The 23970-nt window shown below is 47.5% G+C and overlaps 1 protein-coding gene across 5 annotated transcripts in view; it reads left to right on the top strand.

Moving 5' to 3' along the window:
• The window catches only part of TNIK (TRAF2 and NCK interacting kinase), a 138679-nt gene that overhangs the window by 48233 nt on the left and 66476 nt on the right, over positions 1-23970 (top strand). For all 5 annotated transcript variants that reach the window (XM_052685233.1, XM_052685230.1, XM_052685232.1 and 2 more), the window contains exons 3-4: positions 18845-18901; positions 23069-23194. In XM_052685233.1, coding sequence (XP_052541193.1) covers positions 18845-18901; positions 23069-23194 — 183 coding nt within the window. The remainder of the gene's footprint in view (positions 1-18844; positions 18902-23068; positions 23195-23970) is intronic.

Consider the following 23970-nt stretch of genomic DNA (forward strand, 5'->3'; position numbering starts at 1 on the left):
CAAGCACTAAACTCAATTAGATTATTGAATATCAAAGAATTAATATTTATGAGTCACAGAAAATAGGTTTCATAAGCGGCGGTGCTTGCTTCTCTTTACCTTTCTAATCAACAAAATAGCTCTTTTTTATAAGAGATGTTTAAAAGGCCCTGCTTGCACCACTTATTTAATGGTTTGTAGTGAGCCTTGATGGGAAAGTGACCTAGTTCAGGTCCCCAGAGGCAACTGGTTATGAGCAAAATACTTCTATTGCCATATGGCAGTTTCAGGCATTGCACACACATGTGATCTGCGGCTGCTTTGTCCAGAAATGGTGAGATTTCTGTTAAATAAATATACAGAGCAAAGCAAAAGAGGAGGTGTTTCTGTTATTGGTGTTCTTCCCTGCAAACTGGCTGCAAAATGCTGGGCTGCAGGGTGGCAGTGAGCTCTTGCACTGTGTGCAGTTGTTCTGCAGGCTGCCCTGGATAATGTGCTTTGGGGAGCTGAAATCCTCCAATGTAATCGAGTCAGTTTTGCAGGTGCAGAGCACTGACTTTTTCCTTATAAGCCCAAGCAGGGATTTAATTGCTGCTCTTCAGAAGTGCAAAACAAGAGAATGTAATAATTAAAGCTGTCAGGGTGTCCTTTCTTTTATGCTGATGCTGATATTAGCTGGTTTAAAGCCTATTTTTAACCTCTGCAGGGTTGAAGACATACTGTGTATTTTCAGTCTGGGCTTATTTGTTTCAGATTTTGCAAATTTTAAGTAACTTAAACTGAAAGGGTGGGGTGGGGGACATCAAAAGAGGAAGGAAGGAGGAAAAATCAAGCAAATGAAATGCAAAATACGTCCATAAATTATTTTTCCACCTCACTGTGGATTTTGTTTCCTTTTTACGGGCCTGCAAAATCCTCCCTAACTGGAAGCTAAAATATCTCAAAACACAAAGCACCGAGCGCCTGGTAAGATAAATATTGTTTTTAGCTTAGCTTCAGAGAACGCCCTGGGTACTGCAGGCAGCAAGAGGGCCATTTTTCTGCTTAAATAGCTCTGGCTTTAACCAAGTTCATCCCCTGACCCCTCTGGGAGTTATCTGTAATATGACTGATGGAAACGAGATAGTACGTGCAGTGCTGATTCAGTACTTGTATGTATATATGGTGTGTGTGTAAGTAGGTGTAAGTGTATACATAGATGAGTATAGATGTGTGTATATATACATAGGAGGCACTGAGAGTGAGTTTGGGTGTAAAACAGCATCTGCATGCTCCTTGAGACAGAAGCTAAGCTTTCATACATGCCATCAGACTTTGTCCTGAGGTAGGCAGTGTGCACAGTGGTGTGCAGGGCATCACTGGCCCGTGGGGGCACGCTTGTCCTGGAGAGCACAGAAGATGGCATTCTGCAAGTGCTTTTCAAGTTTCTCAGTGCAGAGATCCAGTTCCTCCCCTGTCCTGCTGTTTCCTTGTGAGTGGATTAGAGTTGTGCTGTTCCTGGCCTTTTTCTTACGCAAAGTATTGACATCCAAAATATGATTTCTAATCCTAAAATTACCACCTGCCCTTTCATCACTCTAAATCAGCTAGTTAATCTCTAAATAGTTCCCCCGCTTGCTGTTAGTTACTTCATGCTATTAAACTCTCAACCAAACCTTTATCCAGGCATTAAAACACGGCTGTTAAATACACCCCTGTTACCAGGCTAGCTCTGAACCTGGAAACCCCAAACAAGGACGAAGCAGCATTTGTACAGGCCAGCTGCTCATTATGTTCCTCAGCCCCAGCGTCTACTGGAAGAGCCTTGTTCAGAGCTGTTTGTAGATGTAGGAAAGAGAGCAGAGGAAGGGAATAAGAGGTTGCTGGATGTGGTGCCTGGTTGTTTTCCTGAACCATCCCACAAAACGGGCACTTCTCCATGCGTTGATCTTGACTTGATTCATATATGGGCAATGATGGGACGCTGGAGTCCTGGTGAAGCATTGGTGTAAAGCTGACCTGAGAGCAGAACTGGGCTCAAAAGTTCTTCCCTTGAGGCTGGCCAAGGTGTGATTCCTAATTTTTAACCATAGTTAAAGCAAAACCAGGCTTCCCCCACAAGAGCTCAGTTATTCAGCAGTCACAAGAGTGAGCTGTTTTTCTAGCAGCTTGGTTTAGCAGGTGGTTTTGGTACTACCTTTTGTTAAACAGCAAACAAGGATCGTGCTATTGAGATCACTTATTTTTCTTATTTCCCCAGTACTCGGGAAGCAAGCAGGCATTTCTGCAAAAACCAGAACTAATAGACCTGGTTTCCTTTGTGTTTATGTCCTATGGTTGATTGAGTACTTCCCTAATTTAATTAAGTTTCTATTATATCTGCTTATACCGATAGTCTCTCCCTCTGATTACTTCCCTGGCAGCTCTGAGGCTGTTATAACTGACAAGAGACAGTGGCCAACGGGATTGAAAGATGCTGGAGCCACACTGGAGAATGGCTGACCTTCATCCCTGCACTGGTGGGCTTGATGTGTGTGTAGGGCATCCTTATTGCCACGAGCACTGACCTGCCTGCAGGGGCTGCCACAGCCTGCTCGGGTGCTCAGGTCCCAGAGGCCTGTTCCACACCTGAAATAGCAATTCCTTTCTCCCCCTTTCTCCCCCTTTCTCCCCCTTTCTCCCCCTTTCTCCCCCTTTCTTTTTCCAGAGCATTCAGTACAAGTGTATCTAATGCAGGGCTGAGAGGTGTCTATCCTAGGATAGTGCCAAGAAAACAAGTTAGCAGGTTGAAGGGTGGAATGACATCTTTTTTAGTATGTTACAAAAATGCCAAATCCTAACAAGATTGTAATTCTGATTGGAAACCAATCTTCAGTCTGAAATGCTGGGCCCAGCTTAGAGGCTGAGGAAAGGAAGAAAACTAATGTGGCCTGATACGTGTGTGAAGGTGGTACTTTGTGAAGTCCAACTTAAGAGTCCACTGCCACCCTCAGTGTTTTGTGAGTGTGAAACAAAACGCAGCGGTTTGCAGACAACTTCAGGACTGCAGTAAAAAGTGAATTACCTGAAAAATGGGAATCTTTATTTTGTGTTCAGGTGCTGCAATAGGAGAAACACGGCTGGGGGTAGGGGAGAATTTGCTCTTTGGTTTTGTGCCTTGGCTTGGGCAGAGGCCTCCTGTCATCGTTGTCTTCCCACCCATGGGATGCCACGGCCCTGCTCGTGGTGTGGGCAGGGTGCGGGGCTGCACTGGGAGCTGTGGGGAAGGCAGATAATGGAGAAAAGCTGAGTACAAGAAGGGGAGGAAGAGGGAAAGAATGCGAATAAACAGGAGAGGGGAAATGGGGAAGAAAAAAGGGGACAGAGCAGGAAGGCAGCAAGAAATGGGAGGAAGTGGGGGCTCACGGGGCTTCAGGAGCGAGAGAAAAGCAGCTGTCAGTGAAACAGTGCAGGAAGCCCGAACTTGTATTTTTAGGGACTTTACTATAAATATTGGGTCTGGGGGAGGATGGAGAGAAACGACTGCTCTTCCTACCGCCGTCTTCTCCTCCTGTCTGTTTTGCTGCTGGTTTTTCTCCTCCTCGATGCAGGGCAGGAGGCAGGCTGGTGGCACGTGGCCCCAGCACTTTGTTCCGGCGTTTGTGCACAGCCGTGTGCCACATCAGCAGCCTGCTGACCCAGGGCCGGATTCACCTCAAGAGAGAAGATTTTCCTGTATGTTTCTAAGTAAATGTTTGCACTTCAAGAGGCACTCATTGCTCAGCACAGGGCAGAGGAGCAACCGCTGCTTAATCTAATTTACATTAAATTGTTCAGGAAAACAGGGTGCTTCCGTTGGAAAGGACGGCTGCGTTTGTGACCTATTCACTGCGCTCACGGAAGGAGAAATGGTTTCAGGTTTCCTTGAAGTGTTTTCATGCTGTCCAGGAGTTTCGGAGGAGACAGCGATCTTTTCTGTTATCACATTGGGTGTTTTTCACTTCTGCTTCCTGACTTAGTTCTTAGCAGAACTGGGACACGTTTACAATAAATCACGGTGCGGTGCATTACTCGTGTTTTCACTGAGGCTGGTTTAAGAAGTACTGACAGAAGATTCTCCTCCTGTCCCCAGCAACACATAACTCAGGGCTGTGAGGATGGCTTCCGTTTGTCACCAGCATCAGCCATACTGAGTCCCGTGTCCTTGTGGTCTGTTGAGCCTTTATGCTTTAAGGTCTGAAGAGAGCAGGAGAGGCACTGCAGCAGGGCTGTGTGCGGAGCGAGTGGTAACCAATAACTGCTTATTGAAACCTCTCATCTGAGAGATACTGGGGACTGCAGCCTTCAGGGAATTCTTCAGCTCATCTTTTTCAGAGAAGGGTAGGAATTTGTAAGCATGGAGGAGGGAAACAAAATGAGAAAGCTTAAAAAAGAAAAAAGAGATTTATAGCACCTGTACCTAGCCCAGCTCAGAGATCTGTGTTCCAGAAGTTTTGATGAGGGCTCATTCTTTTGTCTGAAATTACTCATGTTCCCCTTTGTTCGAAGCAATGGAGGCTCACAGCTTGTAGGCAGTACTGATGAGTTGTTCCTCCTGCAGTCATTCTGCATCAGCTTGTGCTGCTGATGTTGCCAATGACTGCGCTCCTCAGTCACACCGCTGCTGTGAGCATTAACCACTATTATTCACTTGTAATTAAATTGCCAGGATGCGTCTGTAATGGCATTGTGAGCTCTCCGGGACGAGCTTGGCTGGAAGCAACATCCAGAGAAACTGGAGTGAAGCTGGGCTAGGTGGCTCACCAGGTGGAAAGTGGGAGAGGGCCTGAATTAGGGGAAAACATCTATTTCAGGTGTGCTTGTTGCCAATCTGACAAGTGGGTATAGGAGGAGAAGGAGCAAGGAGCACCCAGCTGAGTGCAGACCGGTCGGGTGTTGGGGAGCAGACGGATCCATGGGTTGTTGTGTTGTACATGCCCTCTGCTGTCTGCTCTGCTGTTTCTGTATGACTGATGGAATGGCAGGTGAACTTCGGAGCTGCGCTGCCTTCTGTGCAGTGACTCTCGTGCTCTGCCTGGTATTAGGATGGCACTCGTGTCTGACGGTGTTCATGCACTGCTCTGCAGCACTTGTAACGTGACACAAACCTCTGTCTTCTCATTTGCCTGTGCTGTGCTTTGCATGTTGAAAATGTGTATTCCTGTTCATTATGAACTCATCTTTGTGATATGAAATAAGTGTTATTTAGAGGAGTGGTTTTGTTCCGGAGGACCTGCATGCTGTTCTGTGACACAAGAGAGCAAAGGCCAAGTGCAGAATGGGAGGAGGACCTGAGGCAGAGACGACAAGCAGAGGTTTGGGTTCAGAGCCTGTCAGTGTCACCTCTGTAAGCAGCCCCTGCTCCTGGAATGGATCAATAGCAAGTGAATGTCTTGATTGTGGGTTGAGTTGCAAAGAGTGAGAGGAGCTTTCCTTGATCCCTGTGCAGCACTGATCCCTTTGATCTGGTAGAGAAAAGGCTGTCATCTCCTGAGACCTCTGTACTTCTCTGTCTGGGCTCATTGCTGCCCTCTGAGCTGGGGAGCATGGGTGAGCCCCCTGATCTTCCTCAGAGGTGATTCCTTCTTGGGGATGGTCAGATGGAGGTAAGGGCATGCAGGGAAGCCAACACTTAGGTATGAATGTTCCCTGGGCTGCCTCTCCCCGGTCCCTTTTCTCTGCTTTTCTCACCCCTTCCACAGACAAAGGCACTTGAGGTGGTGACTGGGAAATGCTGAAGATCAGCCAGTCTGTGTGACCAGTTGGCTTCAGCTCACCTCAGCCCCAGCATCAGGGCTGTTTGCATTGAGGCTTTGGTCTGATCTGTGATGCACTGCAGAGATTAGGGCATGCTATGAGGTCCTGCCCCATGTCCTGGGCATGCGTAGGAATGTCACAGGTGTTGGCCATTTCTTCCTGACGTGTCCCTTTTATAAGTGCTTTACAGTGGCAAGAGATGATGGAAATGCTTTTGCGTTTCAAACAGCTCAGGCTGTTGGGAGCAGGAAGGAGAGAAGCGAAAGTAAGAGCTGAAAGTTTGGCAGAGCAGAAAGCAGCGTGTCTGGGCTGGGTGCTTTCAGGGGCTGCCTGACCCCACAGGGCCAGTGCCTGCTGCCCTTCCCATGCCCACGGAGTGGGGGCTGCAGCACTGCTGGTTGGCCTGCTGACCTCCAGGGACAGGAGAAGTCTTGGAGCTGTTGAGGTTGTGGGAGAAGCAGGCTCAGTGCACCAAGTAAACCAGTCCTTTGTTTGAGCAGAAATAACTTCATTTCATCTTTTGCCCTTAATATTTATGCAAGCGTTCCTGTAGTCTCTGATAAATGCTGGCAGCTCCCCATGTAAAGTTGGTAAACAGTGCTCTGCTGGTGTATTTTTCTGAGGCCAGGTCTGAAGCCTGCAGAAACATGACTCATCTCTCAGAGATCAGGTTTTAATTACAATTTCCAGTGCGCTTTTGAAGCACTTTTTCTTGTGGAAATGCTGCATAGGAACATTTGAATTACAAATGTAAAGAAATTGTGCTCATTCGTTGTAAAGCTGTTGGGAAAAGTAGAAAGAAGAAATGCAAGGATGTATGCAGTGCTATTGTTTGTATGTGCAGATCTGAGCAGCGTTGCAGTGTGAGGGACAAGCTTGAATACCCAAGTGTGCTTCTATGCCATCTCCTAAGCAGTGGTCCGAAGCACCATGGAGCACATCTTCCTCCTTCGTTAGGGTTTGTTGTTCCAGAGCATATTGAAAAGGTGGTCATTAACCAAGGCTCAACTTTAAAGGGCATTGAGCCTTCTATTTCATCTTTCCCCAGCCGTGTTTGAAGGAACAGACAAATGGGCAGTGTCTGATTTTTATGGAAAAATGCAGTGAGGTTCTTTCCCATTCCCATGTGCTGGCTGTGTTTGTGGTTGAAGGTGCTGCAGAGCCAGAAGGCAGACCAGCTGTGGTGTGTCCTGCAGCTTGATCTCACTGCTGGGAAGGATCTTGAATTTTTAATATGGAATCTGCCTGTAACACACTGGCTGCTTTTAGTGCTCAGCATGCATTGATCCTGCTGGAAAAGGGTGAAAAGCTGATGGCAGAGTGGGGTGTTGCCTTGGGTGTGCAGGCACCTGCGGAGGAGCTCCTAAAGCATTCTTTTCCCCTTGTTTCAGTACAGCTGGAATTGCAGGTCAGGGGTTTGATTCAATGCAGCGCATGGACTTGTTTCCTTCCTGCAGTGCCTGCAGCGTGGCACAACCTGAGCAGGATTCGAATTAGCCAGCAGTGAGGTTTCACACAAATCCTGTCTTCTTGCATCACTTCACCTGGCAGATCTCAGCGAGTAAAATTCATTGCCTTCAGATGGTGCTTTTAAACTGCACAATATTGATTGCTTTTGTGCTTGTTATTTCTTTGTAATAGGATCCTTAGTAGGTAGATAGCTCTCCTGCACTGATAACCAAGTGCAGGCAGTGGCTGAAGCCTCTTGATTCCCAACTAGCTCAGTGCTGTGCTAATGCTGTGCTCATGCAGCGGGGCACCCAGGTCTTTCTGGCTTCCTCCCACTCCTTCCTAAGCTGCACTGTCCCCATGTGATCCCTGGTGCAGGTGTCACCTGCTGCTGCTAACCCTAAATCCTCCTCCTCTTCTTCTGCTCTCAGCCCCATCTGGGCATCACTGCGTGTGCTTGCGAGTTCTCCTTGCTTTGTGGCACCTCCTATTGGTACCTCCTTTCCTAGCAAACCCCTTGCACCCCAGGCTCTGTGTTTTGCAGCACTGCTTTTCTCAGAGGCCGGACCTCTGAGCAGTGGCTGTCCCAGGTCCTTCTTGCAGGGCTGTCTGGAAGGCAGGAAAAGGCCAAGCCCTGGCTGTGCTATTTCATAACAGAAAAGCTTTGCCCAGCTGCTGTAGGGGTAGGAGATTGCTGCTTGAGAGGGGAGGCTTGGAAAGCAAGATGCTATAAAAGCAGTACCGTTTAATCTGCTGATCAGCTGCTCATGCCCTGCTGACTGGCTCTGGAGGTAAGCCGCAGTGGGACTGTTTGGCAGGAGCCAGAAAATCCCCTCGTTATCCCAAACAAAGGAGCAAATACATGTGTGACATACATAAAGCAAATGAAAGGATAAAAGGTCTGAGCAGCATTTCTTGAGCTCCTGTTTCCAAAATGCCTCTCTAAAATGTTGCTGCCCCATGCCTGACTCACTTGAAGCAGTGGATGACGCAGAGATGCAGCGCTGCACAGCAGCATTGATATGGGTATCACATAGTGCTGCTCTAGGCATGGCTGGGGCTTCTAAATCAGTACAACACAGGCACTGCAAAATGTTTATTGACTGCTGACAGTAAGTGACTGGGAGTAGGCAGAGCTGGATGGTAAGTTGTCAGGGCTGCTCAGGGCAGACAAAAGCCCTGGAGGTAATTCTGGATAAAAGAGTGTGATGCTCGTCTGCCTTCAAGTATGTGAGACCTCAAATTGTTATTTGTGTTGAAATGTGCAACATGGGGTCTGCAGCATCTTGCGCTCTGGAACCCTCAGCAGTGCTGGATGTGGGATTACTTCTGTCATCCTTATGCTGCTTTTCCTAACACCGGGATCTAAGTCACCCTAAGAGATGGACGTGATAGCTGCTGGCAGCTGTGGAACTTCATCCAAAGCCTCTTGGAATCAAAGTACCTTTACCATCCCGCTCCTGCAGTGGGCACCTCTAAACAGGGCTTTGGAACCTTGCTGCTGATGAATGCGCACGCATGAAACCTTAATGCACATACAGCTGGCCTAAAGCCAGCCGTGGGGCTGGGAACTGAGGTGTGACTGTCACTGATCTGAGTGTTACTGAACAAGAGAGGCTCAAGGAACCTATAGGTTTTAGTCCTTCTGCCTCCCTAGCTGAGCTGTCAGCATCCCCAGCTGTGAATTCACTTGTGGGTCGCACTCAGAGCTGGGGGATGGAAGAATCTCCCCAAGTGATGCTTGGAGCTGTGCTCCTTCCCTCTCCCGTCCCTCTGTTGGGTGTAAAAGAGCACAAAGGTGTGTCTGAATACAGTTGCTGCTGCCTGCAATATCATTAACTCTGAAAATAATCACAGTTGGGGATCTCGATCAGCTTCCACAGCTGATACCTGAAGTGTTGCCTCCTGCTCTGCTCCCGTCCATCCCGCGGAGCGCTTGGCTGATGGGGGTGCTTCTCTTGCTGCTGTTGTTGGTTGGAAATCCACCTAGCACTTTACATGCCACCTCCTAAATTGGATCTTGCTACTATGAAACTAGAACCAGAGCCAAACAGATGGCACTGAAGAGGTGTTTCAAGAAACCACATTTCCATCAGCATGTGTGGGGTTTTCTCTTTAAGGGCCATTTTCCCCCCCCCCCTCTAAACTGTGGTTTGTAGGAGAGTTACAGATCTGGATTGAAGAGAGGTAAAAGTCTGTCTGTCAAAACACACAGCCCTGTTAGATGCCACGGCACATTTTCTGGCAGAAAGCTCATTGGTGATGCTGCTAATTACAGGGAAGGGTGCAGAATGCTTCCGGCTGCCCAAGGACACCCATTCATCCATTCCTGTGTGCTGCACAGATCCCAGCTGGCAGCAGGGTGCTCCCCGTTCTGGTGATGGCCTGATCCTTTGGAGGAGGCTTTGTCCTTCCTGGCTGCCCTCGAGAGCTCAGCATCACCACTGTGGGATCAGCCACACGCCGGAGCTCTGTGGGAATTGTTCCTTCCATGGCTCGCTGCTTCCCAGCTGGAAGGGATGGTGTGGTGCTGTTATGGGAGACGTGGCCTGCATACAGGGTTGCCTTGTGGGTCTCTTAAATGGAGTTTCAGTTTTAGTTATGAATGCTGTGGTGTTGAATAGGCAGCGGTAAGAAACAGAAGCAAAGTGGGGGTGTTAAAGGGTGGTAATAACATGGCTGTCATGAACTAATGTTATTGGGAACAGACTGTACTGCCTTCTTTTAGCTGCAGAAATGCACGTGCTCAGCACAGGGAGAGAAGCCTGGGAGCTGAGGACAAGAAAGGGATGGGCTGAGGGGCATGGGGAGCTGGAGGAAGCAGTGAGGGGCCCTGGCTGCAGGTTACCCAGCTACATCCCTGCCCTTCTCTGTTCCCATGATGGTTCTTTGACTTGCTGGGAAATCTCCTGCAGTGTTTGTTCCTGTGCCATGGGAAAGCCTTGCAAGATGCAGAAACATCTTGAGGCTTTGCCCTGCTGTAAGGCTTTTCTGACATGAAGTGCAGCTCTCCAAAACCTGCACCTTCAAGCACTTGTGGATGGCATTTCTCCACTGTCCCTCATGTGAGAGGTGAAGCAGATACACAGCCCCTTGCTGCTCCCTGATTTGCTTCTGTTTATCAGCAGCAGTGCCACAAAGAGGCAGCGAGTGCTTTCTGAGCAGCTGTTATCCCTGGGTGGGTATTGGAAGGGGCAAAAACTACGTCTAGAAGAGCTGTCTACAGAAACTTGCCATTCTAAAAGAATTTGGGACCTCTGGTGCTGGTTTGGGACCCCTTACATTCAGTTATCTATGGGAGAGGGAAATCTCTTGGTTCTTCCTGAGCCACAGACAGAGTTTCCAGTCTCCTTTCCTTGAACTAAGAATGAAGGGGTGGCAAAAGTGCAAACGTTGGGCTTAGGGATGTGTTTTGTTATTGCTTTGCTCACCTATGTGTAACAGAGTGTGTTGTTTTGGAGGTGAATAGTAAGCTAACTTAACAATTTAGCTTGATAACCTAATAATGCTGCCTACTTTCCTTGTCATCAGAGCTGTCATTGATCTGCATTGATGGAACTGCAGCTCTCTAGGCCATATGTCCTGGTTAGACATTGGGCAGACACAGTGAGAAGTGCTTCAGCCCGAAGGTTATTCCCTCAGCTCAGGGCTTCAGCTCAGCCCTGGGCATCTCTCAGTCTGTGCTGGGAGAGGATTTATGCCTTTCTCAGGGAACAAATAAATCTGCTCTATTTGTTTATCTTTCTCTTTAGAGGTTTTTTGAATGTTTTCCAGGATTTTGCTTCATTAAAGGTTGGAAAAGATGATAGATGTGAGGGAAGCTTGGATAGAAGTAAAACTTGTGCTTGTCCTGCTTGGTGGTGGTCCCTGCTCTCCAAAAGCCTCAGGAGGGGATGGTGCCAGCTTGGCTGAAGGGAAGGGGCTAGAGGAGCCCCCAGGCTGCTGCAGGGCAGGTCAGGGCATGGAGGGCAGCTCTGAGAATGCCCCTTTGCCAGAAATTAATGTGTAGAGCAGTTGTGTGTGCTTCTTTTGACTCCTAGAATGGAAAATGTATGAACATTTGAGGTCAGTTACTTCTGCTCTGCAGCTTGGGTTCAGGCAGGCACTTGAAGGAGGTGGAGTTCCGTCTGAGTTCAGAGGAATTGCACTGAGTTGGTTGTGTCCTTCAGTGCCTTGGGGCAGCAGGGCTGCTTGGAACTCCTCACAGAGCTGTTTGTGAAACTGAGCAATGATGGAGAGGTGGAAATGCATGAAGCTGGAGGGAAATGCACTGTCATTGTGGTTGCCTTTGTCATGGTCATGCTGTTTCTCTGAAAAAAGGCAGCGTGGAATGGCAGAAGTTTTGTGTGCTGAAGTTAAGTGCAGGCAAGAGCAATTGGCCCGTGATTGCTCTGATTAATTGAACAGATATTTTGCTTCAGTTAAAATAAACACTTTATATATTTCCCATCCTGTTACATGACTCATTTTTTCTTATGCTGACCTGATATTTAGAGTATCTGATGTTTTAATTACTTTCTCAAAGACGTGGATTTATTTCAGATAAGCCTTAAGAGATGTGTAAGCCAAGTGCGAAGCCAGAGCACATCGTTTATAAAAGAAGCTTGTTTTGGAGATTGCTGGATTTTCTTACTGGGAAGAGCCTGTTTTTCCATAGATGTTAGCCCCTTTAAACTAGTCTGAGCATTGTTTTTTTCTTTCAAGATCCTTTTCAGCGGGAAACTGAGAAGTATATAAACTTGCCTTTACCCTATAAAAGCCAAGTGTGAATCAGGCAGGATGCTGTAAAGCGCTCTAATTTAATGCAGGATGACAGTTTGGATGCATGTCCAGCACTTTGTAATTTCATTGAGAAGCACACTCTAGTGTTTGTCAACACGGGTGTATTTCAGTGGTGCTGATGCTTAAGTGCATCTACTGCTATAAAACAGAAAGAACGATTCTTTTAGCTAGCACTCCATAAACAGAGAGCCTGCACTCTGAATTTCCCCTTTTTGCTTTGCTGAGGAGCTCTGCAGGTTCCCTGCAGCACTGTTCCACGTCCGCTGCCTGCCTGCCCCAGCACTGGGCTCATGTTGGGTGCTGTGCACGGTGCAATGCTCTGACCCCACAGCCCAGCCAGGCTTTCCCAGCACGAGCTGCCAGAGGTCAGTGTTGCAAGGCACAGGTCTGCCTGCTGCCGTGCCGTTGCCGTGCACTGGAACAGGAGAGAGGCGGCCATGTGCTGGGTGCGTGCCGTCTGCATCACTTATCTCAGAGCATCTGGAGCAGTCAAAATTGAGACTGTTTCAATCCCAAGAGCTACGTGTGCGTGGTGCTGTGATTGTCAGCCAGAGGCCTGAGCAGTAGCAGCAGGCCGTAAAACTGTTTGTTAGCAGCCTCCTGGTGCTTTTCAGGCTCCGTGCTAAGGTAAATGCGCTTCCCGTGATAGCGCTTCTCCCAGGAAAAAAATTGCATGCAATTTCGGGTTGTGTTAATGCTAGAGATCTTGGACCAAGTCCCTAAATTGCCGTGAACTAGGAGAAAGCTAGGAATTGACAGGAGCGGGAGCAGAGGCCTGCGTGAAGTTCTGGCTCACCACAGGGATGCTTGGCTGCAGTAGGTCCTGAATGTAGAAACAGAGCCTGGGGAGGTGAGGCTGCTCCCTGCTGTGCTCCTGGGTTATACTTGCTCAGCTGAGAGGGGTGACGGTGTTCCGTTCCATCAAGGCTGCCGTCAGAATTTCTGAAGGGCCTTATGAGAGCACCCTAATCCCACTTATTTTAATGTTTACATGTTGCAGGATGAATGGTGCTGTAAAATGGCTGAATATGAAGTGTTTGTCTTCAAAGCATTAAACCTGCTCCGTGGTTCTTCCATTAAATGCCTGCTATGGGGATTATGCATGCTTGGTGGGGTTTATAGAGCAGAGAGAGGATGCCTTCAGCTGCTGTGCTCTGCCTGGCTCTGGGACTTGGCTGTAGTCACAGCAAGTGGCCCTCCTCTGTGCACGTGAGGCTGAGTCCCTCCTGGAGCCCCTGGAGTCAGCTCTGCTGTCTCGTTGCCATTTGCCTGCACACAGGTAGTCCTCTCCCATGGACCTATAGCAGCCTCTGCCCAATTTAGTGTGCTCCAGTGGATCTTTCTATGTATTAAATAAAAAGCCCGAGTGCATCAAATGCTGTTTAAAGGCATTTACCAGGGTTCCCAGCATGTGCCGGTTCATTACATTTTACGGACCGTGGAGACCACAACCTTTAAAGAAATACTTCTGGTGCCTGCTTCACTCGCAGAAATTAGTCTTAATACTTGACACTATCAAGTTAGTGATACTTGATATAGCATTTTGAGAGCAATTAGGAGCACACATTTATGCTCAGATGAACGTTTAATTAAAAAGCGTGGCAGCTTTGAAGTTCACACTTGACTAATCTTGAGGATGAAATGCGGGTTTAAACCCAAGTGAACCTTGACAGCAAATCCAGAGAAGTGAAAAACTCTTTAGTAGCTCCTATTTTTTCCTATTTGTTCTACATCATCATAGCCATCGCTGTGTCTGTAACACAGTGCTGTATTTATGGAGATGAAGGCAGATTGAGCTGTTCAGCCACGATACTACATAGAGATGCTGAACCTGCTTTGGGGAAAGCAGCAGGAGGGTGCTGGAGAACCTCTGGGTGCCATGCCCACCAGTGACACCAGCAGCTGACCTTTGATCCTTGCAGAGTCAGTGGTGGTTAATGGGGCGGAGAACCTGCCCCGGGAGATCTGTGTTCCTTCCTCCCTTTGAATTTCTTTGGCTTCAGTTGCCACACTGTATGTGAGTGGCGATCGGGGTGGATAAACCCATGCTGATGTCCAGAGGTGATGGTGTACAGGGATTTGAGCCGCTAGGTTGGTGCCATGCTTCCCGTGTTGGGATTCAGGAGGCCAACAGTCGTCATGCACCTCTAGCTCTTATGGATGAGAAGCCTGAAGCAGCTCACTGGTCAGTGGCTGCTGGGAATTGGCCTGAGCCACATACAGTTGTGTGCAGAATTGAACGCTGCAGCCAAGCAGGGCTGGAAGGTGGTCATCTGGAAGCACTTGAGTAAAAAGGCTACGATAAATAATATTCCAGGAGACAGCACTGTGAAAAAATCCAGCACAATGCAAGCAAGACCACGTGTCACAAGCTGCTGGAGAACTGCTCACCTCCTTTCCCACACGCAGGCTGATGGCAGAGGGCTGGTAGTGTACGTCAGTGAGCAGGCACGAGGGCATGGGGCTGCGCTGAATGGCGCTCGCTTGGCCAGGCTGCTCCCCTTTGAGCCTTGTTTGCTGCTGTTGCCAAAAAGTGGTGGAGGTGGTGTGCTCTCGATGCTGGGAAGTGGTGGGTGATGTGGGGTGCCTCTGCTGATGAGGATCATGGTAACTGCCTGTGTTTCCCAAAGGATGCTGACTGTCCTATAAGCATTGCTTCTGGGCACCTGTGCCCTCTCCACCTCCCTGAGGTGAGCTCCCAAGCACGGAGACACCAAAATCACAGAGGAATTTTGAGAGAATTTGTTTTTAATGAAGGCAACTTGAGTCTCACCTATTTTGACCCACAAGCTTGGCTTTGGGACCAGAGCCAACCTCAGCAGCACATGGGCTCAATCATAATGTGTTTGTAGGAGAGTTCTGGTGTTGTTTTAAATGACACAAGTTTTGATCGGGTAAAAGCATGTTATTAGAGTGGCTTTCTGGCTCTTTTCTTGCTCAGGGTTGTTATCCCAATCCCCCTTTGTAACTTCATTATAGCAGTGCAGAGTTCATGCTGGCCGATTTAACACTTGACGCACGTTAATTATGAATTTCAACCTGCCTTGGCTTTGGGAGCAATGGCACACGTTGCCAAGGAGTGGCCTGGCAGCTCTGCAGCTGCCTGCTCCGGCCTGGTTACTTTGGAGACAAAGCACAGCAAGCACTGGTGCTGCCCTGGGGGCACAGAAGTCAGGGGTGCAGATGTGGGGATGTCATTGCTGCCTTTGGGGCACACGCGTCTGTTTCTGCTTGGCCAACATGCAGGATGTGCTTGGTGACTAATGCTGTCAAAAGGGCTTGTTGCTGGCATGAAATCTTTTAATATGTATAGTTCTCATGCTAATTTTGTTCCTCTATTGTATCTATCACTTTCATTTTCAGTGCCTCTCTTCAGCGTATCTATTCTGTTTGCATCCGTATTATAAAGCCAGCAGTGCCTACAGTAGAGTGATAATGACCGGGATTTTTTATTGTAGATGGTGGTTTCACCAAAAGCATTAATGCCGAACACCAGGCTTCTCAAACTGGAGGCAAAGATTAATTGGCAATGAAGGGACACAGTGCTCATGCGGTGCAGAATGCAGCAGGGATGGAGGAAGTGGAGCTCAGCTCTGGCCCTGCAGCCCGCTCTTCTGTAAGGTCATCGTGGAGTCACCATCAGCACGTGCAGCTGGAAGGAGAAACGCCCAGCAGGGAGGAAGCTAAACAACCCACCCCTGCTGACAAACTACATGAAAAGCAAGGCTTTGTTATAAATTCCCAGGCTAAAGACCTATCAGTTCCACTTCCCCTGTATTTTGCGTGACTGAGTGTCCCTAATGATTTACACTCACATGAGTTTCAAAGTGTTTTGCTTTAGTAGATGTTTGCAAAACGTTTTTATTTTCCTCTGTAAATGTTTTGAGAGGTGTATAGGGTGTTGGTTGAGAGTAGGGGATGGAATCAGGGTATCCCTTGTCTGCTGTGAGCACGGCTGTTGCACCCTGCGTGCTTGAGCCTCCCAGCTTCACAGCTTCAGCATTTACCAATCTGTGAATCAGAAAGGATGGCACCTGACCCACTCACAGGGCTCTTGCAAAGCTGGGCTTGATAGTCTTTATAAAAGTCCAGAGATCTGTGGGAAGATGGTGTGGGCACCTGTGGTGCTGAGGTTTCTGCTTGTGGTGCCCTGGCAGGGAGGAGCATCCGAACCCAAAACAGCCACAGAGCCCAAGTGGTGTTCTGAGGTCAGCCCATCTGGGTCACCACGAGGCTCTGCACGGCCTGGGCAGCTTTTACAGTTGGCTTCTCTGTTGGTCTCCATCCCACTTTATCTTGGAGAGCGTTTACTGACTGGACTCGTACTGTAGTCTCTAAAGCAGTACCATAGCTTTGGTTACTTTTTCCAGTACATTTCAAGAATAGTGTTGTTCCTCTTTCCCCTCACTAATATCAAAGGTAGGCAGCAGAACTCTACCACAGCAAGGCTGGGACGTTGACTATCAGTGGACTTAGCTCTGCGCCTTTCAGCCACCATGTGTGACCAGCTGCTACCCGTTGGCTGTGGAGTCCCAGGAACAGCAGAGCTTTGTTGAGTGTCTCCTTTAGAAACTGCGGTTTCCATCTCAATTTTTGCTTAGAATAAACCCCCTCTGTGTGGTGCTGTTTCAGATCTGTGCTTTCCGTAGAAATTGCTGCTCTCTACATGGCAAAGACCAAGTGTGTTGCCTTGGTTTTTCACAGACAGAGGTCTTGGCAAGTGCCAGCGTATTGTGGAGCTGGCAAGTTCAGATACTCTTTCAGTTGCTCAGGTCCCTCTTCCAGACTTCGTTGCTCTGTAAAGCAGACCCCAAACCACCTGAGTAGACTTTTTTTCTGGGTCTTTCTATGGTGGCTGCCGGTGTTGGAGATGACAAGATGGACCTCATTGGAAAGTCCAGAGAATGTCAGTGATGTGGGGACTCTCTCATCATTTGGCCCAGATGGCACTAGTGATTGGCTTGACTCGAGCTGGAGTAAATCTTTGGGTAATTCTTATTTAGCTTTGCTGAATTCAGGTCTTCTTTCACACTTTAACTCATGGTGCAGAGTCACAAACAGAAGCTGACCCACCTTGAATTTGAGTTCAGCTCTAGTTTCTGTCCTATATCTGCAACCTTGGTGCTGTCCCACTGAAACAGAGATACTGTGCTGTCAATCTTGAAGCATCAAAAAATAGGAGGTAGTCACTGTTGGTGTTACTCCAAGTGTGTGCTGTAACCACGTGGTGACCTGTATCAGGGAAACTCTACGTGGAAGGAGAAAACCCAGTGACAAACCAGTGTTTGAAGCCATGGTCTTGGTACTGTGCTGTAGTCTCCAGTGCCGCGGGTCCCACTGCCAGCAGCCTGCTCCTCACTGCACTGCAGATTGCATGGGTGGAAGAACATATGCAGGGTTAAATGGAAAGAGAAGAGAATACAGGCAATGTGAACAAAAACTGGTTTTATGCGAAGATACGCAGCTACTCTGAGCTTGAAGTGTAAAACAAAGGAATACTTGAATTGTCAAACTGCATACATGTTTTTCTTTTGTTTGGCTCCCGCAGAAGCCGTTAAGATTCTGTAAACACCCATTAGAATTCAGCCTTGCATTTCAGAACCATTGGCCTTAACACTGATTTATGAATTGCTGCATACGATGTGATCACATGCTGCATTGAAGGAGGTGCAGTGGGATGCATCATGGCTACACTAATATCTCTGTTTTCTGGATAATTAGATAGCCAAGATATGTCAGCGTGTTGAAAGAGGCTAGGTATGACTAGCACACTGCATGGCTTTAAATGCCATAAGTTGCTTCCCCTTCTCTTCCTCCATTTTATTGAAGAGTCAGTGTGCTGTGATTGTGTTCAGCTATCCCCTGCTGCTGCTCCCCAGGCTTTAATTAAAGACTCAGTAAGTGTGGGCGCTTCCTGGCTGAGCAAACAAGGATGGATTTAGGGAAGATTTGGGTTTGCAGATCAGGCTATCAAAATAGATGATGGCTAACGGTGCTCTGGTCCTTCCAGGCTGAGTCTGAGGGCTGTTTGACGGTGCCTGGGGTGCCGGGCTGTGGGGGCAATGCTCAGGCCTGCGTGCACCACCGGGCACTTCTTAAAATAAAACTCTATTTCTGTTGTTAGGACATGAGGTTGCTCAGGCCGTGTAAATGGTGTTATTAAATGAGTGAGGAGCCCTGCTGGGTGAATTGGCTTCCTGGTGAAGGTGCAAATCCAGAGCGAGCGCAGCGCTGCTGCTGCCCAAACAGCCCCGCAGCCGGCGCCTGGGCCAGGGTCAGGCTGGGCAGAGGGCTGCTGCCGTTCAGGAGAGGCTCACCTTTTCCCCCACCTTTTCTGCTGGGTGTCCCTTTCCCTCGGTGTCCACACATGCAGTTCCGCTCCATGGATCTTCAGCATCCTCTGCGGCTGGGCCTTGTCTCCTGTGGTCACATGGTGGCACAGAAGCACATCTGTGTCCCTGATCTGCGACAGACGGGGCTGTGCCATGGCCAGGGGCGTGAGGGGACCACACTCAGTGCCATATAGGTGCTGCAGTGAGTGTAATCCTGTATTCCCACTGGATTTACAGCCGAGTCATGGTCTGTGCTCAGGAGAGGCCCGGAGCTGTTTTTGCATGGCTGAGCATTAAAGGGTATTCTCAGCACTTATTTGCCAGGAAAACACAGCACGCGATGAAGGCCCTTTAATTAATTGTAATGGCAGGAAGAAGGGGGGGGAATTGCTTTCCCATCATGGCTGCTGTGAAGATGCTCTTGAAAAAGCAAAAAATGGGTGAAAGCTGCCAGAGCCAGGAGATTGCTTAAGGATATTGTTTACTGCAAGCAAAACACTGCCAAATAAACGAGCAAAATAAACAAACTTCTCCTTTTTGTTTTGCAGGGTCGTCATGTTAAAACAGGACAGCTTGCTGCTATTAAGGTTATGGACGTCACCGGGGTAACGTATCCTCCTCCTCCTGCATCCTTAAATTGCCAGATAAGAGGGGAAAGGGGACTGCGTGTGATAACGTGTGGGGGGCTGTGGAAGCAAATACTTGAAATAAGGGAGAAGGAAGCAAATGCAGAAGAGTTTTGAGAAGGAATAATGTTACACTGGAGCAGTGAGGCATCCAGTTGCAGCAGTAGCTTTTTTGAATGGATTGATAAAATCTTAGCACAATTGTAGCAGCATGATCCTGCACTGGTAAGACGTGTCAGCTTATCCAAATCCAAATTTCTCACTAAAAAGTTTTTGTTGGACGAAATTGTGTGCAGGCATTGCTTTGCGTGAGTTTTCTGTGTGAGATGAAGTACTTCTGTGCATCCTGGAGGCACAGAGGAAAAGTGCAGCATCCTGGTCTCAGGAATGTGGCTCTTCTGAAAGATACTTCAGACAAAGAAAACCAAGAGTTTGCAAGTTACTGATCCACTAACAGGATTTTGGAGAAAAAGTGCTTTCACCGTTGCCCTATTTTCCATTTTCCACAGAAGAAGAAATGAGTAGAACTGCTGTGATCCCTCAAAGTCTAAACAGATGCATATAGGAGAGTCATGTGAGAATGCTTTTTCTTGAATAAGACTTTTTTTTTTACGTGCAAGTATTATATAGCCCAATGCTCTTGGCTACATAAACAGCACCAAGTTCAGAAGCAAGCAAGCATGTTCTTTGTTTTTATTTTTAATGGAATAGCACATTTCAAACTTTAGGACTTGATCCCAATCTACTCACCTTGGTTTTGAATTAATGTTCTTGGTTAGTTTTCAGAAGCTTAGCAGGAACAGAATTGCCTTGCTACAAAAGTTGGTTGGCCTCATGTTTTGAATTGCCACGGATGTTACAGTGTGGTGTTTATATCTACAGGACCTTCACTCGGGTTCTTTTTTGTATTAATAGGGGAAGTGATGTGTGGAAATAAATCAGAGGGAATTTCTGTTTTCTTACAAGATGTCTAACATTCATCTGATTTTTGTAGATCAGGCTGTAGGGCAGACCCACCAAGCATAACCCCATGGCATTAATGGCACTGAAATTCCACGAGGTTAAGTCTGAGGTTACAACAAATCTAAGCTGAGAAATCAGAATATTACTTCTAGGTGGAAGTTTGAGTCAGCACTCAGTTCAGTGGTTTTTCAACTATTGTGAGTCCAAGCAAGGATTTTGAAGAAAGATAGCCTAAATCCAATCCTGCTCAATAATTGATATTTTCAGCCTTATCTTTAAGTGGATAACCCTGATCTAAACTTCTTGCTTCTAAAATCGAGTCTCAGCTTGGAATCCTTCTTAATAACTGCTTGTAGCTATCCTGCAGGTAGTTGTATTTAATTAAGGAGAACAGTAATGATGCTTCCTGCCTTTCTCTGACTAGCTGAAGTGAATGTCCAGGGCAGTAAATCATATATTTGGCATGGAATGTGTTGTTTGGCTATTAATTATTTTCCTCTTGAGCTGCTTTCAGCTATATTAAAACACGCCCGTTATTTTTCTTTTAATATATAATGCATAAATTCTCCTTTAAAAAAAAACAACAAAACAAACAAACAAAAAAAACCCAAAAAAATGGTTGAGTGCTCCATAGCTGTTGATGCTGAAGTCAGACCTAGAGCCATGCTCTCCAGCCAACACAGGAATCATTTCTGGAGACATTTCTAAAGTCAGTTGCTGATTCTTGCTTGGAGTTGGGTTTGGCTCCTGGTCCAGGCGCAGTGCAAGGTAGCAGGAACCCAGACTCCAATCCTTTGCTGCTTCCTGACATGCACCACTTCCAGTTGTGCTGCTTGGTTCTATCCAGTTCTCCTCTCCTTTGTCCCTGATGATGGTGGATCTTTCAGAAGCCTACAAAAGTGGATGTAGTGTGTTCACCCCAATTATAGCCATCTATAATTTCATAGTGGATAATTCTGGACAGTAGATCTGCCATAGTTAATTATGTTCCCAGACTGCATCAACCCCAATGTTTCCCTGCACTAAAACCCCAGAGGATTCCTGAAGACAGTCCTTTAAGTCATCTGTGCTCTTGCTAACTGTATGCTGGGGACGGTTGGGGCATAGAGGCCCTCAGATTACAGCACTCGGTCTGTTTGAGCAATGACTGTGAATTCAGAATTCAGATTAATTTTCCAGAGGCTGATTCTACTGCATGCTCTGTGACCTACTTCCCATGCACTGATCTAATAGAATCAATTGATAGAGGCAAAGCATGGCAACAGCACATGGTCTGTGGGTTTTCTGGGTTTTCCTCTGGGGTTTTGGAGTAGTTACAACAGCTTGCTATGATAATTCCTTTTTCTGCCCTCTCTGGCTGGATGTACTGGTGGTGGCTGCTGGCAGTGATATTGCTCAGAGCGGGAGGTGGAGCTGGGGACCCAAAGGGGACCAAAGGTCCCTTCCAGCAACATTTCTGCGATCCTTGCCCAGGCATGAAGCCAGGTCCCCATGGTTTTGGCCTGCCAACCCTGTCCATAAGGTAGCACACACGTGTGCCAGTGTAGGCCTCTGTCATGACTTCTCTAACAGGGCAGGCTCATGCCAGCATGGAGCTCCTGTGTCACCCTTGGAGCCTGGCTATGTGGCCACATCCTGACTTCCACTGCTTAGATTTATTTGTATTATTTTCATACTTTTTCACCTTTTTCCCCCGTTTTGAATTACTCAGCCTAAAAATGGACACAGGATAAAACCTTAGGCTAAATGTCCTTGTGGCTCTTCTCTGCTCTTGGCAGGGATCGACCCAGCAGGGGAATGGCAAAAAACCTGGCCAGTGGTATGCAGGAAGCTGGTGGGTTTTTGTATTGACAGCTTCTCCTTGCTTCCAGCAGGACTGAACATCCAGTTGCTTTTCTGCTACAGAGCGTTTCAATAAGAGAATATCTCTGAGGCTTGATAATCTTAAATGTTGTCTTCCCTGGTTCCCCAGGCAAACAAGTGCTAGCAAAATTATATTGACTTCTTGAAGGGAAGAGGTGATAGTGGTCTTTCAGAATAATTCCTAGATTTTTCTTAAAAACTTTGGGCCCATTCTTCGACCTCATTGGCGCTTATGCTCTCTGTGTTCATACTGAAGATATAATTGCAGGTTTTTTCCACAAGCTCCACTACTTTTTTGTTTTTTCCTTCACTGTTCCTTCCTGAATCGTCTCTGAAAAACTTGCAATCGTTGACTCGTTTTCCTTGGTAGCTTGGGAAGAAATCTGTGGTTCTGGCTGTGTTGTGTCTGGTCAGGGAGCACTGGTCCTTAAGAAGAACTGTGTCTGTGGTTAATCTGATCACAGGGTCATCCTGTCATGTGCTGGTTGTTGAAACTGAAGACAGGATGAAGCAAGTGAGGGACGAAGGGGTCCTACACAGGGAAAACAGTAACCATCCTTCTGGTCCTTTTGGAACAGCATTCATCAGCACGAAGGTGCTGCCCACTGCTCCACAGCCTGAGAAGTAACAGCCGTGCAGGATGTTTTAGAACAACATCCCGGTAGACTTCTTGACAGGTCTTGGAGGGCCGTGCTGATGCACGACGGGACCAATGCAAGTGTAGTTCAGCTTCAGAGCAATGCGGTACAGATGTGCGTTAGGATAGGAAGTAGAAAGGAATTTGTTTGAAAAGGTGGGCTGAGAACAGAGCCTCATAGGTGGCCTGCTGGATGCAGAACGTGTCTCCTTTCGAGGACTTCTTTCCTCCCAGCCCTGGCTGTACTGCAGCCCTGCAGGTCAGTGGTTGTGGCCATTCCCTTGTGCCCGCTGCGGAGGCACCAACAGTCCGAACCACTTGGGAAGAAGTTGGTTTCTGAACTGCCTGGCAATCTTTCCAGTCCAGGGCTCAGAAATGTGATAGGGGAGATGTGGCAGAGCATCTCTAGGCCTGCTATTCTTAGCTTTTTGTTCAAGGGCCCGTGTTTAACCTCTTAGTTTCTGGTCCAGATTTTCAGGCTACCGGGGCTCTGGTGTGAATGACATACTGTAAAAAACAAATAAACCAAAAATCCCAAGTCAATAAAAGGAAACTTAGGAGAGGACAGTCAGAAGTGGCGTGTTTAAGCTCTCCAGTGTAACATAGAGAGATCAGAGCAGCGCCTGTGAAATGCTGTCTCTTACTGTGGCTATTTTGTTCTGGCTTTTTTCCCCTTACCCCAGGATGAAGAGGAAGAGATCAAACAGGAAATTAACATGCTGAAGAAGTACTCTCACCACCGAAATATTGCTACATATTATGGTGCTTTTATTAAGAAGAACCCACCGGGAATGGATGATCAGCTCTGGGTAAGTTACTTTCTTTTTCCTGAGAATAACTCAGTTTTGACAAACCCAGTTTCCCTGCATTGCCCACTTACCACCACCTGCACTGCTCATGTTGCATCTGGCTTTTTTGAAATCATGACTTTGAAAAGGCTGTTCTTACTCAGGAAGATGCTTCTCCATTTTGCCGTAGAGTCTTCACAGACTGAGAAAAACAAACAAACAAACAACTATTTGTTCTGGACTGTCATTAACAGCATCTTTGTTACAATAATTAATTGAAAATTATTTTATGCTATGAAAATAAGTGCGTTGAAACCAGTTGGAGGGAGAAGGGAGCTACACTGGGAAGATGGAGGCAGAGGTGCTGGGTGGGGGGTGCCCTTGCTCCTAATTCCTTCCAGCTCCCTGCCTTACATCTTGTGCTCCATGTTCCACAGAGACAATGCAGGGAGGGGGATGGAGAAGGGAAGGCAGAAGGGTCTGCAGCTGTTCAGCCATTTTAGGGACGGTTGCCTCATGTGGCTGAAGGACTGAAGCTGCTTTGCCTCCCCCACATATCCTAACCTGCCTCATCCTGCTGCTTCTCCTGACAGCAGCTTCTCAGTTATTCATTCAGTGTTCCCAGGCCTTGGAGAACAGAGCTGCAACCCGTTGTCTATCAGAGGACAGAACGTGTGAGCCCACCTCCTCCTCCTCCTTGCCCTGCTGCTTGCAAGAGCTGCACAGAGCAGCTTGGCGCTGCTGTGCTTCCTACCATAAGGGCCATGAAACATTAATCACAGGCGTTGTGCTGTGTT

Source organism: Tympanuchus pallidicinctus, unplaced genomic scaffold, assembly GCF_026119805.1.
Source record: "Tympanuchus pallidicinctus isolate F22 unplaced genomic scaffold, pur_lepc_1.0 scaffold22, whole genome shotgun sequence".
NCBI classification, from domain to species: domain Eukaryota; kingdom Metazoa; phylum Chordata; class Aves; order Galliformes; family Phasianidae; genus Tympanuchus; species Tympanuchus pallidicinctus.